The sequence below is a fragment of the Pan paniscus genome, chromosome 21 (assembly GCF_029289425.2).
Source record: "Pan paniscus chromosome 21, NHGRI_mPanPan1-v2.0_pri, whole genome shotgun sequence".
Lineage (NCBI taxonomy): Eukaryota > Metazoa > Chordata > Mammalia > Primates > Hominidae > Pan > Pan paniscus.
Genome location: NC_073270.2, coordinates 5,184,088 through 5,201,472, shown reverse-complemented (window position 1 = coordinate 5,201,472; position 17,385 = coordinate 5,184,088). Strand labels below are relative to the sequence as shown.

The 17,385-nt window shown below is 53.2% G+C and overlaps 1 protein-coding gene across 1 annotated transcript in view; it reads left to right on the top strand.

The window, feature by feature from the left end:
• The first annotated feature begins 2,118 nt into the window (after positions 1 to 2,118).
• The window catches only part of ADRA1D (adrenoceptor alpha 1D), a 36,134-nt gene continuing 20,867 nt past the window's right edge, over positions 2,119 to 17,385 (top strand). The window contains exon 1 of the mRNA XM_034947783.2: positions 2,119 to 4,307. Within this exon, the coding sequence (XP_034803674.1) occupies positions 3,197 to 4,307 (1,111 nt within the window). The 5' untranslated portion in view covers positions 2,119 to 3,196. The remainder of the gene's footprint in view (positions 4,308 to 17,385) is intronic.

Sequence of the window (17,385 nt, the reverse complement as noted above, 5' to 3'; positions counted from 1 at the left end):
GAAACAACCACCTCATCATGCTTCCTGCAAGTCACCTTCCAAACAACTTACTTTGCGCATTCCCCCACAAAAAAAAAAAAAAAAAAAAAAAAGGTAAGAAAAAGGAAAGAGTCCAGTCCCACAAGACTAAGCGTGCTATGAACTTAAAAGCACTGGTGAGTTATCAAAGAAATATTTGTAAAAGAGTAAAATGGTCATATTTAGGAAGGCCCATATAGCAACAGACAAGGAGGCATTATTGGAGTACGAATGAAAATCAGAGTGAGGCGTGATCAGGGCCTGACCTTAGGCAGAGACCTTGGAGAGAAGGGGATGGGTTCACAAAGTCAAGTAGGCAAACACAATCAACACCACTCTAGGACTGGCTAGATTTGGGGCGGAGAGTAAAACAGAAAGAGGAGTTCAGGTTTCTAACTGCAGCAATTGCATAGATGCTGGTTCCATTTTCATAAGTGAATACAGTAAGTTGAAGATTTTAGTGTCAGAGATGGTGAGTTTAACTTAGGAACATGCTTAATTTGAGGTCCTCATGAGGCATCCAAGCAAAGATCTGGGTGTCAGTGGTGTGCTTGGGATGATATTGAGCTTTATCCCAGCCCTCCACTGCTAAAACCTCCCTTCAGAGAGAGATAGCTCTTTCTCTTGTTGCCCCTGCCACCAGCACATTGTCCCCGCCCCTTCCCGGATTTCAGCATCTGATAAGCAGGTACAGGAAACTCACAACGATCTCACAACCACTGTCCTTCCATATTCATTCCCCAAGAGCTTCAGAACCTCTGGAATCATCTTGCAGACCTTATGACGACCACCAAGACCTGAAATGGGGAAAGACTTCCCCGTCTTCTTCCAGGCATTCTATCCCACAAGTCTTCCTACACTGCTGGCAAGGACACCTCCAGCCAGCCTTCTGCTGGCTCTCCACACCAGAATCAGGCACAGATCTCTATGTGACACCAGTCAAGTAGCCCCCAGCACCCCAGCCCCAGCCCTAGGTTTAACTTTGTCTCCTCTTCCCAGTCTTTGAAAACTGGCCAATCCCAGAATCAAATGGATTCCACCAGGGTTGCCCCTATCCCACACTATGTGATAGCAGCCAACCATGGACACTGACTTGCCATTTAACACCCCCCAAAGAGGAGCTCCTGGCCTCCCCCTTTCAGTTCCCACTGTCCCTCCCCTCTCAGAAAGGAAGCCCAAACCCAAGATTTTACTTTTGGTCAGCTGCTAGCTAATCCCTAGAAGCCACGTTGCTTTCGTTTCAACTCACTATAGTAAGTTTCCAAACACCAAAATAAAAGAAGATTTAATGGGGAAGGACTTGGAAGAGCTGTTTCCAAGCTATGATTATAAAAGCCTTGTCTTCCTGGACTGGGCAATGGGGAGGAGGGAGGCCACCCATCTCTAAACATTTCTGCCGTTTTTTACTTTTTCTCCAAAGCAGCTTCTCATCTAGAACTCAGACATCCTGCCCCTGTGTCAACCATAACCAGTGAACACTAGGGCTATGGGTTCTCCGTCCCCTCCCAGACACTTCTGCAAACAGGCCTTCATCTCCCTGGTAGGGCTCAAGCCCTCCTCATTCTGCAACTATGAGACGGCATTACCCTCCTTACAGTTAGTGTATCCAGCATGGTGCCTACCACGTGCCAGCAGCCGGTATTTTTACGTTGGCTAACTGTATGATTTCTTTGTGCCTCTCCCTACCCAGTCCTGCTATTGCTCAAGAAGCTTCTCCTACCCTCTCCCACATCTGCACCCGGGGTCCCTACCAGCCCCACACCTGCTCGCCTTCCATCCTCCCTGTTAAAAGCCTGCCCTGAACAAGCCCTACTCCGCTGACATACCCAGGCACTGCTCTGGGGCCCTCACTCATATTTACTCAGTTAACCCTCAGGCCAGGAGGTAGACATCACTTCTTACTCTCATTTTACAGTTGAGGAACTGAGGCACAAAGAGGTTCCGCTGTTAATATGGGGCGGAGCCTGGATTCAGATGCGGAGCCAGACTGTCTCACACCCGCCCCGCTTAACCATCCTGCCAAGTGCCCTTTCCCACCCTCTGGCACTTAAACCCTCCCTCTTAAAAAGGCCAGAACAAGAACAAGGCCCCTTATTTAGGGTAGCTATAGAAAGGTTTATTCCCGCATCTGATACAGGGAAAAGTAACAGTGGGAAAGTTGGTGTTCTGTAGACCAGCGTGTCTTGGGCAGGGTCCGAGGGCTGTAGCCACAGCCTCCTGCTCCTGAGCCCATCGTACCCAGCCTCAGCCCAGCACAGGCTTCCGACCCTTCCTGGGCTCTCTTCACGCCATCGCACTGGACAGAGGTGTCTGAAACCCTGCCCTGGCCAGTGGCGTGAGAAAAAGGAGGTGCGGCAGATCCATGCGGGCAGTCCCAGGAGGCAACCCGCAGCGGCACTGCGCCGTCCGGTCCGCAGTCCGCAGATCCCAGGCGCTTGCTGCTCTCTGGCGGCCAAAGCCGGGATCCCGAAGACCCGGGACTCACGCCTTCAACGCACCGCGCGCCCAAGGGCACCAGCGAGTCACCAAGAGACTCGGGGGAGAGGGCGGGAGGAAGAGGGACGGCGCTGAGGGCCAAGGGGGAGGGGGTCCGGGAGAGGAGCGGGAAGGAACGCAAAGGGCACCGCGAGGGGAGAGCGCGGGCTTGGGCACCTGCGGAGAGGCGTGGGTGGCTGCTGTGGGACCCGAGCGCGCGCCAGCGCCGCAGCCCCCCGGACCCCGACACAATCGCCTGTCCCGAGCGAAGGGTCCCTTCTCCCCTGGAGCGTGGCGCCCCTCTCTCGGCCCGGGTCGCCCCCTCCTCCTTCCTGGCGCTGCCCCTCCTCGGTCCCGCCCCCCGCGCCGAGTTGGGAGCGCCGCAGTGGCCGCTGCCTGCACCGCCCGGCCCCGGAGCCGCCGCTTTGCCCGCTTGCCGGGCACGCTCAGAGCGCCGCGCGCGTAGCGGGCCCCGGCTCTTCGGTGCTACTCCACGGCCGGCCTCGGGGAGCCCGGCCGCCGCCCGGGCCAGGCAGCTCCGCTCTCGGACAGCCGCGCTCCGCGTCACAGGAACTTGGGCAGGACCCCGACGGGACCCGTGCGCGGAGCTGCATCTGGAGCCCCGCGGCTATGCCCTGTGCTCCCCTCCCTGCCGGCCGCTCGTTCTGTGCCCCGGCCCGGCCACCGACGGCCGCGCGTTGAGATGACTTTCCGCGATCTCCTGAGCGTCAGTTTCGAGGGACCCCGCCCGGACAGCAGCGCAGGGGGCTCCAGCGCGGGCGGCGGCGGGGGCAGCGCGGGCGGCGCGGCCCCCTCGGAGGGCCCGGCGGTGGGCGGCGTGCCGGGGGGCGCGGGCGGCGGCGGCGGCGTGGTGGGCGCAGGCAGCGGCGAGGACAACCGGAGCTCCGCGGGGGAGCCGGGGAGCGCGGGCGCGGGCGGCGACGTGAATGGCACGGCGGCCGTCGGGGGACTGGTGGTGAGCGCGCAGGGCGTGGGCGTGGGCGTCTTCCTGGCAGCCTTCATCCTTATGGCCGTGGCAGGTAACCTGCTTGTCATCCTCTCAGTGGCCTGCAACCGCCACCTGCAGACCGTCACCAACTATTTCATCGTGAACCTGGCCGTGGCCGACCTGCTGCTGAGCGCCACCGTACTGCCCTTCTCGGCCACCATGGAGGTTCTGGGCTTCTGGGCCTTTGGCCGGGCCTTCTGCGACGTATGGGCCGCCGTGGACGTGCTGTGCTGCACGGCCTCCATCCTCAGCCTCTGCACCATCTCCGTGGACCGGTACGTGGGCGTGCGCCACTCACTCAAGTACCCAGCCATCATGACCGAGCGCAAGGCGGCCGCCATCCTGGCGCTGCTGTGGGTCGTAGCCCTGGTGGTGTCCGTAGGGCCCCTGCTGGGCTGGAAGGAGCCCGTGCCCCCTGACGAGCGCTTCTGCGGTATCACCGAGGAGGCGGGCTACGCTGTCTTCTCCTCCGTGTGCTCCTTCTACCTGCCCATGGCGGTCATCGTGGTCATGTACTGCCGCGTGTACGTGGTCGCGCGCAGCACCACGCGCAGCCTCGAGGCGGGCGTCAAGCGCGAGCGAGGCAAGGCCTCCGAGGTGGTGCTGCGCATCCACTGTCGCGGCGCGGCCACGGGCGCCGACGGGGCGCACGGCATGCGCAGCGCCAAGGGCCACACCTTCCGCAGCTCGCTCTCCGTGCGCCTGCTCAAGTTCTCCCGTGAGAAGAAAGCGGCCAAGACTCTGGCCATCGTCGTGGGTGTCTTCGTGCTCTGCTGGTTCCCTTTCTTCTTTGTCCTGCCGCTCGGTGAGTGACCCCTCTCCCACCGGCCCCTCCTGTTCTCCCTGAGCCTATGGCGGTGCCCTCCTGGCACCCAGACTTGGGCGACCCCCACCTGAACCTAGAAGGTTGACTTAGCAAGTCTTGAGTCTCCTAAGAGGCAGGTGTGCATGCACCATTTTGTGGAGTGCCAAGGAACGGTTCTTCATCCTCGCCAGGTTCGTTTCACAGGCTTCTAACTTTTCTGTCCTTCCCTTCTTCTTTTCCAAGCCTTGGGCTTATGCTGCTGGCCCCTCTAAAAATAAAACGTCTGTGAAAATCTGGGCGGGCATCTGCCCATATGTGGTCGGCAGTGTATGTGTCCCCCTACAGATCCCCCTCCCGGGAGGTGGGTGCACAGAGTGGGTGGGCCTACATGTGTTCATTCATGGGCAGCAAGCCCTGGCCAGTCAGCAGGTACATCAGCAGATGCCAGAAGCCACCCGCTTTTCCCCAGCACTCATTCAGTTTGGAAGCTGGCCCCATTTGGGACCCTCCCCAGCTGGTGTTTCTGAGTGCTCCGAGTTCTCATTTCTGAGATCCCCTCTTGGAAAGGAAGGAGGCTGTGTGGCGATGAGAAGCACAGGGATAGGGATGAATTATCAAATGGAAAGTTCATATTGTTAATCATTATTTCTTGAGCTTACTGAGTCCTTGAGCTCTTCCGGGGAGCTTTCCTGCTTCTTTCACAAGCTGCGCTGCAGTCCTGGGAGGTAGGCAGCTGTCTTCAGAGGCCACCTCCTACCCCTTGAGGCCTGTCTTGGAAGCCCTGGGTCTGGGACTGGAGGCTGGACCAGTGCAAGGAGTAGTGGAGGAACAGCATCTCTGGGGATGAATTTGCCCGGGGTCAGATCCACCCATGGCTGCAACCTCCGCAGGCCCAAGCCGGGCCTTCTCTGCCTTTCCCAGGCCTGGACCCTTCCACACTGCCAGGCTGAGTCAGGAAAGAGACAATGGCCTCCTTCCTGTGCCCCCGAAAGCCCTTTCCACACTGCAGCCACAGTGAACTTTATATATTATAAATTAGATGTGTCACTCTCCTATTAAAAGCCCTTAATGCTTTCCCACTGTCCTGAGAACAAAATCCAAGCTCTCTATCATCACCTATGAGAGGGTGACCTTCAAATATATTATTGTCCAAACCAAAATAGGACACTATGAATATTTACACTGGGACCACAGGCTGGAACTGGGGCCATGCAGACATGTGGTCCCCCTTCCTACAATGGAGATCTCAAATGAGAGCCATCTCCCTCTCTGCCCTCCCCCTCTCTGCCGTCACGGTCTTGCCGCTTCCCTCTGCTCTGAGCTCCTCCCCTCTGACCCTTTCTGGTTTCTTGCTGGAGCCCATGCCTGTCCTCAGGCCTTTGCACTTGCTGTTCTCTCTGACTTCACTGTCCTTCCCAATCCCTCCTGGCCAACTCTATCCTTTAGGTCTTGGCTTAAATGTTCCCTCTTCAGAGGGACCTTCTTGGACCCATGACCCTCAGTCGTGTCCTTGTTTTCTCCCTTGAAGCACGAGGTTCGCTTCCTTCACTAGATCATTGGTTGTAATTACATCTGTATGCTGCTTGGTTTGTTTCTGGGACTGGCCCAGAAGCTGTGTGAGGGCAGGGCTGTGTCACCTGGGTCATCACTGAGTCCACGGCACTCAGCATGGGCCTGGTATGTGGGGAGCAAAAGAGAGCACTGCAGTGAGGATCACAGGCTCTGGCGCCAATCCCAGCTCTGCCTCTCTCCCGCTAGCTGTGTAACCGTGGGCAAATCCCTTAACCCCTCTCTGCTGGCTTTTTTATCTGTAAAATAGAGATGGGGTGATGGTAATCATGCCTATCTATAGGGCCATCGTGGAACTGTAGCTTTTGTAGTGGATACTCAATATAGGGTAAGGAATGAATAAGTAACCCTTGAAAATCATCCAGCCAAAGGTTGTTGCAGGGATGGGGCAAGCAATGGACCCTAAGCAACACACTAGGAGAAGGAGGCAAGTAAGCAGGGAAGAGAAAGTTGGTGCCCGCCCCTTTAGACACCCAAGCCCATCCCCCAGGCCCATCGCCCCAGCCCCTGCTCCAGCCTTGCCCAGCTGTGCTGGGCTCCTGAGTACCCTCATTCAACCCCTGCCCCTTGGTTCACACTGGGCCCCTGTAGGGAATGCCCAACCTGTGTAGAATGCCAGCTCCCTGTTTTTTTTTCCTTTTAACTTCCTTTAAAATTTTAGTTTAATGCACAAATAAGGAGAAAACAATAAAACAAGCACCCACATGCCTGTAATCACCTATACTGAACAGATGTTAACATTTTGCCATATTTGCCTCAGACCCCTTCCTCTCTATTTTCAAATAAATAGAACAAGCCATAACTAGATCCCCTCCTCCTGTCCCTTCCTCTTTCTCTCCCTGCCTCGCCAGAGATAAATCTGGAGTTTATCACTCTTATACAGATGTTCATAGTCTTACTACAAACATCTGTATCCATAATAATGTATTGTTTTGTTTGTCTTTGAGATTTATATGAATGGCACCTTGCCATGCATATCACCGTTCTTCAATTTGCCATTTCACCCAACATTACGTGGCTGAGATTTATCCATGCTGGGCCATTTTCACAGCAGTACATTTGAGAGTATTCCACAGTGCGTTGATCCTGCTGAATGTTAGGTTTTTCTAACTCTTCCTTGTTCCAATCAACACTGCAAAAGGCCACTGCTTTCTTTGAGGTCCACATCACATGACTCCCTCTCCCAGGAAGTCATCCCTTAATTTCCATGACCTTTGCTCCTTGCTGGCACGCACAGCTCTTTCTCAATCCTTACATTTCTGCTGCGCCTCACATGTGGTGCAGGGAATTGGGGGGTGGAGGAGGCCCTAAATCCTCCTTCCTAATGGTCTGTGCTGCACCAGGCTTCTCAGGGCACCTTTCCGAGTGCCTCAGAGCAGAGCCCAGGGACACTGGTGGAGCTGAATTGAGTTGAATCTGGCAATGATGAGCAAACAGGACAGAGGCCAAACAAGGAAACAAAATATTCCGATCTGCCCCAGCATGGCTTGGAGGGCAGAAGCAGCAGAGAGGGAGGGCAGAGCCCATTTGGAGCAGGAGGGGTCTGGAGGCTGTGCAGGAAGGAGAGGGGGCCAGGAGGTCCTGACACCCCCAGCATGAGGCCCAGGCCTGGGAGGAGGGAGATACCTTTGAAGGAACAGGGAACACTGAGCAGCAACTTTTGGGAGGAATGTGGACCCCCAGGGGCTGGTATATGTTGGTGTGGAGGTACCGGGTGTGTGGTAGGGGATAGAGAACACTGGAAACTTGGATGCAGGGATCAAAGATGGGGATGGTTGCAGGAGCATGGAGTGCAGTCTCCCAGAAAGAGGAGGAGAGAGGAAAGAGGATCTCAGGACAGAGCTTTGGGGAGCATTGACGTTGAAAGACCCAAAGGAGGCAGAAAAAGAGGCAGCCAGGAGGAGCAGGATGGCTTTTGAGGTGGCACCTGCCTCCTCCCAGGTCCTGGTCACCACACCAGCTGTGACGAGCACCAGAGACGGAGAGATTGAGAAACAATGTATATGCCAGCAAGGAATGGGCCCACATAGGCCCTGGAAGTAAAGGCACCCAGTAGGGCCACAACAGACCTGGGGTGCCCTCACTCACACTTCCGCACACAAAGCCAGGTGGTAGCAGCAGCCACAGCAGCCTGGAGAGCATCAAGAGTCTCAGGGGAGGGCCCGGAGTTCCAGAGGAACATTGGCACTGTGAGCCATGGGCTGTCACCTGTAAACCTGGGATGCTGTGGTCAGGCCAGAGGGGCAGCACCACAGGAGGGCTGTCCTGAACTGTGGGGGCATCTAAGGACCCAAGTCACTGGCTGGGAGACACTGGGACACAGATGTGGGCACCTAAAGTCCAGAGAATCCCAGAGAGTAGCTGGGGATCATCCCCTACACTTCCAGCTGCCCCACTTTCCCTGTGAGGAACAACTGCAGAGCATGTCCCCAAGGCAGGCAGAGGGTCAACCAGCTCATTAGACCGCAAGTGCCCCGATGCTGCGATTTCAGGGAGCAAGGCTGGGGAGGGCAGCACCAGCTCCTCTGGGACCCCCAGGAAGCTGCTGGTGCCAGAGGTGCGGAGGTGCGTGTAGAACGCCCCTCACCGAGAGAGAGGGGAGGGCACCCTCCTGCCCACGTTCCGTGGTGATGCCCAGTTGAGCTGCCTGCTCCGTGCATAGTGACCCAGGACAGTCCTGTTCCTTGCCTGTGACCGGTGGGATAGCTAGTAGTGCTCCCCTTTCAGTCAGAGATGCTCCACTTTGGAGATAGAACGTAGCGACACCAATCCCTGGGGCCTGTGAAGGAGGTGCTCTTGGCAGCCCCGCCCATGCCAGGTACAATCCCCTACCCTCACCGCAGCAAGCTGGTGCAGGGCTGGGTGCCACGGAAAACCACAGGGAATTGTCTAAATCTGCCCTCCTCATCGGGATCCTTCAGCCGGATGCCCGAGGAGCCCAGACTTGTAGAGTGAGTGTGGGAGGGGCCGCAGTGAGAGCCTGCTGCCTGCCGACTTCCAGAGAGGACCCAGAGAGAGGGGGCGTGGCTGGGGCGGGGCTGCGTCGTTGGGACAGATGGGTAGGTTGGAAAAGTCCCTGATAAAAGCCTCTGAAGCCTCTGCGCTGAGAAGCTTCGTGCAAGAATCCCCTGACCCTAGAGGTCTAGGCCAATTGTGCAGAATGCAGATCATCCTCCCTGCGGGTGTGAGGGGTACCGGAGGGGCTGGGGAAACCCTGCCCCAGGCAAGCACCCAACTGCAGAAAAGCTTCCTCCTCTCCCGGGAGCCTCCAGAGGCCCGTGTCCCTCCTGCGTGTTTTCATGGCGGCAGCATCTCACTGCGTTTGGGTTTGGGCTGCCTGGGAAGTGTCCCCCAGCCACGCCCCGAGGTGGACTGTCTGCCGAGACCTACATACACACACAAACACACACACACACACAACAGCCCCACCCCTGTCATTCCTAGTGACCACTCACAGCCCCCAGGCTTTCAATCCCAGCTCTCTCTTGTTGGGCAGATCACCGAGCATCACTGACCTCCACCCTCCAAATGCCATCCACTCAAAGCAGCCCAGGGCCCCCCTCAAATGCACCTCAAGGCATACAAGCTGGGCAGAGGCTCTGATATCAGAAGTCCCAGGACAGCCCAGCCAATGTCCCACTCCAGCCATCTGTGAGCCACACCTGAGCCTCTCTCCTATCTTGTGAGTCTGTGCTCTGTGATAGTGCCTGTGTCCCTGACCACCCCCAGACTTAGATGTCCCATGTGCTTCTGAAACACTCTGCATGTACTTTTATCACGATGCACTGTAATTGTCAACATTCAGATATGTATCATGAAGTGTGAGGGCAAAGGGAACGACACACACGTAGGCACAGGAGTAGCAGTATTGCTGGGTTGCTCTGTGGTTTGGGAGACCTAAAATGTGTAGCCTATGAGAAGAGGGGTCAAGAGATGAGGCCAGATGCCATCTGCAGGAGAATGGATAGATAAACCATGTATCCATAGACTGGACCACAGTACAAGGAAAAATAGCAAACTACTGATGCACACATGGATGAATTTCATGGATGTTACACTGGGCAAAATAAGCCAGGTCTGAAACTGAAAGTGTACACACCTTTTGATTCTGTGTAGACGAAGTTCAAAAACAGGGGAAACTTATCCAGGGGAAACTTATCAATGGTGATAAAATCCAGGATAGTGGTTACCCATCTGTGTGTGTGCAGTGAGTGTACTGACTGGAAGAGAATGCTAGAAAACTTTCTGAAGGGCTGGGACAGTTCCATACCTTGACCTGGGTAGTGATGACATTGGTGCATGCATATGCAGAGCCATCAGGCTGTGTGCTTCAGATACACACGCTTTCTAAATTTGACTGTCTACATGTTATGCCTTTGTTACAGTGAGAGAGAAGGCAGGAGGAGGCAGGAGGGAGGCTGTGAGCCCTGCTTAGTAATTGGTGTCCAGGCTGGAAGGCATACTTTGGTGGCCCCGTGTGGAGGGTGGATTATGCATATGTCTGAGAGTCGGCCAGGTGCTAAAGGACTCATCTCCACAGGCTGCCTGAGGTTGTGCAGGGGTCTGTGGATGAAGGGGAGAGGCAAGGGATGCTTTGTGATAGGTCTTCAGTAATGGCATCATTGTCTCCCGGCCCAAAAGCCTGAAGAAAGGGCTGGCATTACATCTCCTACCTGTGCTTTGTGGCACCTGGAACATAATAGGTGCTCAGTAAATGTGTGCAGAAGAAGGAAATGGTAGAACCCATGTTCTATTCCCATCCTGCCACACCAAGGGTCTGGGTGGCAAAGCACAGCCCTCCACTTATTTATTATTTTAATTTTCTTTTATTGTGGCAAGAGCATATAGCATGAGCCCTACCCTCTTAACACACTTTTAAGTGTAAATATCATATCATTAACTACATATCATTAACTATGGATACATCTCATGTGATACTGTTGCAATCAGACCCCTAGAACTCATCTATCTTGCCAAACTGAAACTTTATGCCCATTGATTAGCAATTCCCAATTTCCTAGCGCCCTTTCTCCCTGGAAACCACCATCCCACTCTTTGAGTCTACGCATTTGAGTATTTTAGAGACCCCCATGTAAGTGGAATCATGCAGTATTTCTCCTTCTGTGACTGGCTTATTTCGCTTAGCATAACAGCCCTCTATTTAAAGTCAACTCTCCTTACCAGTTGTGGGTTGGGGGTGAGTCCCCATTTTTGTGGCCTAAAAAAAAAATCTTTAACAGAGCAGTTAATATTTATTGAGTGATTACTATGAATAAGCAATGAGCTAGGGTTGGGTTTTTTTCACGTTTTTAACATGGAAAGTTTCAAACACATACATTGATAGAGAGAACCCTGTTAGTATAATGAACCCCTGTGTACCTGCGACCCAGCTTCACCCCAAAGCTAACCTAGATTCTTTCCATCCTCACCCACTTTCCCATCACTGTAGATTATTTTGGATTTTTTTTGTTTGTTTTTTGAGATGGAGTCTCTCTGTCTCCCAGTCTGGAGTGCAGTGGCGCAATCTCAGCTTACTGCAACCTCCACCTCCCGGGTTCAAGTGATTCTCGTGCCTCAACCTCCCAAGTAGCTGGGATTATAGGTGTGCACCACCATGCCCAGCTAATTTTTGTATTTTTAGTAGAGACGGGGTTTCACCATGTTGGTCAGGCTGATATCAAACTCCTGACCTCAGGTGATCCACCCGCCTCGGCCTCCCAAAGTGCTGGGATTACAGGCATGAACCACTGCACCCGGCCACTGTAGATTATTTTGAAGAACATCCAGATACAATATCCCTTCATCTGTAAATCCTTCAATATATAGTTCTAGAAGATAATAACTGTAAAAAAAAAAAAGCCCACAATCCATTATAACACATAAAATCATTTAATATCATCAAATATCTACTTAGTGTTGAAATGTTGCTGGCTGCCTCGTAAATTTTTGGTTGGTCTGTTTGAAGCAGAATCCACAGAAGGAGCACACGTTGCATATGGTCGATTTGCCTATTAGGTTTCTTTACTCGGTAAGCCTCCACTGCTTTTTTTTCTTTCCATTTATTTAGTGAAGACACCAGATTGTCCCCAGGTGTATCCTGTAGTTTGGAGTTTGCATCTCCACAGTGCCATTTAACGTGTCCCTCTGTTCCCTGTACTTCCTGGGTGCAGATTTGGCCTGGAAAGAATTCTTCTCTTTTGTGGTGTCAAGATTGACCAGAATTCATGTGCTGTCAGCCTGCTCTGTCCATTACAAAGTGACCCATCGGCCTTTCACCTGCTGGTTTTGGCAGCCATTGACCATGGCCTGGACCCATTATATCACTGGGGCTTGAAGTGGGGATATTCTAATCCTATCATACCTCCTTCATTTATTCACTAGCATTCTAAAATGATTTCACCACTGTTTGGTTAAATAGAATCTGTACAGCAAAGGCAGGGAAGATGTTCAATATTCCTCTTTATTTATCAGAGGAAGAGTCAGTTCTCTAGCATTCTTTCCAGACGTGACCACTGAGGCTGTTTGAGTACCATGGTAATGTCATTATTTTTAGACATCCTTGCTGTTCCAACACATCACAGACATCATTGTTTTGGGCTTGGCCAGTGGGTACTCCTTCCAGTTGGCTTCTGAGATCTTTGGCAGAACCTGGAGCATCTTGAGCTCTTCTTTGCTTTCTGATCTGATAAGATGCTTCAGGCTCAGCTTGCATTTTTTCTGCCCTAGACCTGGAATTAGCCATTTCCCTAAAGAGCCCTAGTCTCTTTCAATGGAAGATGACTGTCTGAGCTGTTCATTGATACTGAGTTGGTCACTGATTCAATGGACAGATCTAGGAAGTACATTTTATTTTCAGTAGAAGAAAAACACAACACTGATGGGGACTTCTGTCCTTGGACATATATTCCTCCTCCCCCTCCCCTGAAGATCTTGTCCTCTGCCCAGCTCCTGCTGATATGTTTGTCCCAAACATCTGACGAACTGTTGATCACCCTGCTCCATTCATTAAAGATCTGGGCATCGGAATCACACTGTTTTTTCCCCACTCCCACCCCTACCCTGGTCATCGGTGTGACTCCACTGTGCTGAGGTTGACCCATGATGACACTCTGGCCTTGAGACTACAATGACCTTCCCCTCCTCCCCTCCTCCAAGGCCTATGCCCTGGTCCATGTGCCCATTTTACTCTCCCTCCCCCAGGATCCTCAGTGAAGCTCTTCCTCCTGAGTCCATCTGCTCCTGTCCTCCCTGCTTGGTTCTCATTACACCTGCTCATCAACCCCAGCCTTGACCAAGCCTTCACCTCCCTGCCCTCACCTTGTCTCCCAGTCGATTACACATCCCTTCCTTAGTCAGCTAGTCCCAGAGGATGATCTGTCGCTTCATCCTCTCTTGCCGTCTTTAATTCCCTCACTTCCTCCTATTTCTGTGAGCCCCAGATCCTGAATTAGACCATTCCTCCCTATGATGTCCTGGTAAATGTTACACAATTGGCTCTGGGATGGAGGCTGATTTATAGCATCTGCCTATTTTCATGGTGTAAATATTCCAAAGAGAGCTCACAGCATTTCTGAAATTGTAGCAAGCTAGTGCAAACCAGGGTCTAGCTGAGCACTTGCTGTAGAAAAGTCACACTTTCCATAGTCAGGCTGCTGCCTCGAGGCAGCCCTCAGGGTCTCCCCATAAGTCCTGCAGATCCTCTGTAAGCTCTGACTCTCTCTCAACCCTTTTTCCTTTCTAAGGAGCCTTACTCTTTCAGTTACTCCTCAACCCTCTTTGTCTCCTACCTCTCTTCTGTCCACACATATAGCACATCGACGTGTCCAGAGCTTTCTTAAAGATTCTCCCTCAATCTCGTGGACCCTTTTGTCCTCAGCCTTCCCCCACTTAGCACTGTAGTCTTTTCCTCCCTTTCACCTACTTGTAAGCATATTCTTTGCTACTTACCCTCTTAACTCTTTTTTTTAAAGATTAGTAGCTGCTTTATTTTATTCTATTCGTTTTTTATTTTTTGAGACAGGGTCTTGCTCTGTCACCCAGGTTGGAGTGCAGTGGCATGATCTCCGCTCACTGCAACCTCCGCCTCCCAGGTTCAAGTGATTCTCCTACCTCAGCCTCCCAAGTAGCTGGGACTACAGGCACCCACCACCACGCCCGGCTAATTTTTTTTATTTTTAGTAGAGACGGGGTTTCACCATGTTGGCCAGGCTGGTCTCAAACTCCTGACCTCAAGTGATCCGCCCGCCTCGGCCTCCCAAAGTGCTGGGATTAGAGGTTTGAGCCACTGCACCCAGCCGACCCTCTTAACTCTTAAAAGAATATCCTCTCAGGCTGGGCACAGTGGCTTAGGTCAGGATTTCGAGACCAGCCTGGCCAACATGGTGAAACCCCGTCTCTACTAAATAAATAAATAAATAAATAAATAAATACAAAAATTAGCCAGGAATGGTGGCATGTGCCTGTAGTCCCAGCTATTTGGGAGGCTGAGGCAGGAGAATTGCTTGAACCTGGGAGGCAGAGGTTGCAGTGCAGTGAGCCGAGATGGAGCCATTGCACTCCAACCTGGGTGACAGAGCAAGACTCCATCTCAAAAAAAAAAAAAAAATCCTGACATTAGTCTTGATTAGGACACCTTTTCCCACCTGCCACATGCATCAGCCCTACTCAGGGTAGCTCCTGCCATTCTCACACCTGCCCCAGGGCTAAGGGCACACACTTCCCTGGATCTGCCTTGGCACTGTCACCGGAGGCTGCCAGATCCTCACATTCAGAGGGCTCTTTTTTCTTTCTTTTTTTTTTTTTTTCAAGAGACGGAGTCTCTCAGAGCAGAATAATGGAGTGAAAATTTTGTTTTAATTGTTTTTAAAGAAACAGACAGGGTCTTACTCTGTTGCCCCGGCTGGGGTGCAGTCGTGTGATCACAGCTCACTGCAGCCTCCAACTCCTGGGCTCAAGCAATTCCCCACATCTCAGCCTCCCCAGTAGCTGAGACCACATCTGGCTAGGGGTCTCTTTTAAGTCCTTTCATTCACTCCTATATGTCAGTTTGTCCCTCTCCCCTTTCTTCTTATGACCCTTAATATCTCTCTCCCATCTCCCTCCTGGTCCTCTGGCTGCTCCTTCTCAGCCTTCCTCGGAGACCCCTCTCCCCTTCAGATCCACATTTCCAGACAAGCCCTCTTCAGCTCCAGCCCCAAGTCCAGCTGCTAAGGTCCCAGCAGCCCCTCAGACGACCTGTATTCATTTCCTGTTCCTGCTATAACAAATTACCATAAACTGAGTGACTTCAAAGAATATATTACCTCCCAGTTCTGAAGGCCAGAAGTCCTAACACCCAAGCCTCAGCAAGCCGCATTTCCTCTGGAGGCTCAGGGAGAATTCTCTCCCCGGCCCCTTCCACCTTCTAGAGGCCACTGGATGCCTTGGCTCATGGCCCTGCCTCCATCTATCCGCAGAATGGTCCGACTGCCGCTTCTGTTGCCACGTCTCCCTCTCTGGCTCTGAGCCTCCTGCCTCCCTCCTTCCTGTCTGAGGAGTCTTGTCATTACTTTGTGCCCATCTGGATTCTCCAGAGCAATCTGCCCATCTCAGGACCCCTGTGCAGGTGACATTCACAGGTCTGGACATCTTGGGGGCATTATTCCATCTACCACACTTCCACACCCCAGCCACAGGGGCTCGGTCCTCTCCTAGGCCCACCTTTCTGCTTCTCCCCTCGAGCCTGCCACTTCCCCCAAATTCTTCATCTTGGCAAGTGGCATCTCTTGTCTGTCCTCTGGAGTCCAAGCCAGGAACCTGAGCATCAGTCTCAGTTCCTCCTCACGCCCCACTCAGACACTCCAACCTCCCAAACATCCCTCGGTCTGTTCTGTTTTCCCATTCCCACTCTCCCACCTTAATTAACTAATTAATCACAAACCCATATATCCTGTGTGCCAGGTGCTGTTCAAATCATTTTATCTCCCTAACAGTCCTATGAGGTAGATGCTATTAGCAGCCGCGTTTACAGAGGAGAAAACTGAGGCACCAGAGAGGTTGAGTAATATGACCAAAGTCCCCCCAGTTTATAAGTGTCAGAGCCGACATTGGAACCCAACTACTTTGGTCCCAGAGTCCATGTTATTTCTTGCCTGGGTCAGAGGTCGGGCTGGGGCCAGGGTTAAGGGCCATAGTCGGAAGCCATGTTTTCAGCTTTCCATCCCACCGAAGCCCTCAGCCCCTACACACATCCCCCAGGCTCACTTCCATGTCTTGGATACTGGCCAAGAGGGGATCTTGAGGACTGCCATGGGACGTGGCCCCTTCCTGCATGGCTCGATCCTCTCCCAGACCCTGGCAGACCCCCAGGGTCCCTGAGGAAGTCTCTGAGTCCCTAAGCCCATCTCTGCCCCCGCCTGAGCCCAGGCCTGCTGTGCACCCCCGAGCCCCGCCATGCACCCTGAGCACGCTGGAGGGTAGGACTTCCCTCACTTTGCAAGTGGCCACCTAGGAGAACAGGGTCTTGAGTCTCTGAAAGCCAGTGTGGAGGCCAGTGGGCAAAGCCCAGGCGGCTCAGTGCTGGGACTCCCGGACAGCACGGCCACTGCCTGGGAACCTTCTCTCCCCTGGTATTAGTGCTGCTCTGCTCACACCCAGGAGCCGTTTGTCAGTGTGGCCCCAGAGCCGAGAGGCTCGTGCTTGGATCAGGGGCCAGCCTGGCCATGGGGCAGAACTGCAGCCTTGGTCACTCAGAGCTTGGGGTGTGGCCATTCCAAGACCACAAATCAGGAAATAAGTGAGTTAAGAAGTGACAACAAAGAGGAGAAAGAAGGGGGAGGAAGAGGGAATGTGGGAAGAGAGAAGGGAGAAGAGGGAAAAAGAGTCAAAGAGAAACGGGTGGGGCCTGGTGGAGGCCTAGAGGAGGCAAGAGGATGCGGGACAGGCCTGTGGCTCATCTCCCTAAACTTGGGCTCCACCAGGCAGCCTCCGTTGCTCTAGGAGCTGCCCTCTCTTCACCTGCCCCTCAGCTACAGAAGGGAGTCCGGGGCCAGCCCCAGGTAGTTCAAGGATCCTGAAGCAAATACGAGAGCACAGAAGGACTTCTGACCTACACCTGGTGCATCTCAAGTGAGAGGACCCTGTCAGTTACCCCTCACCACAGAAAATTGGTGATGCAAGGAATGTGAGAGACTTGGCTTGGTATAGCAGGCCCACGGTGCCCTCGACTCACCCCTTCGAGTCTTCACAATCCATCTGAGATCTGGATCATATCCAGGTCACCTCTTCCTGACAGGCTTCCATGATTGTGTCCCCTTCAAAATGGCCTTATCTCTTACCACTCTCCTCCTCCCCTTCTCCACTTTGGTGGTCCTAACTTCCCGGGTGTCTCTCCAACTTGTCGTACCCTGCTGCCTCAGGGCCTTTGCACACGCTCTTCGCTCTGCCTGGAATTTTCTTTCCTCAAATACATGCATGGCTCACTCCCTCACAGGGTCTTCAGGTCTTGGCTCAAGTGTACTGTATTAGAGAG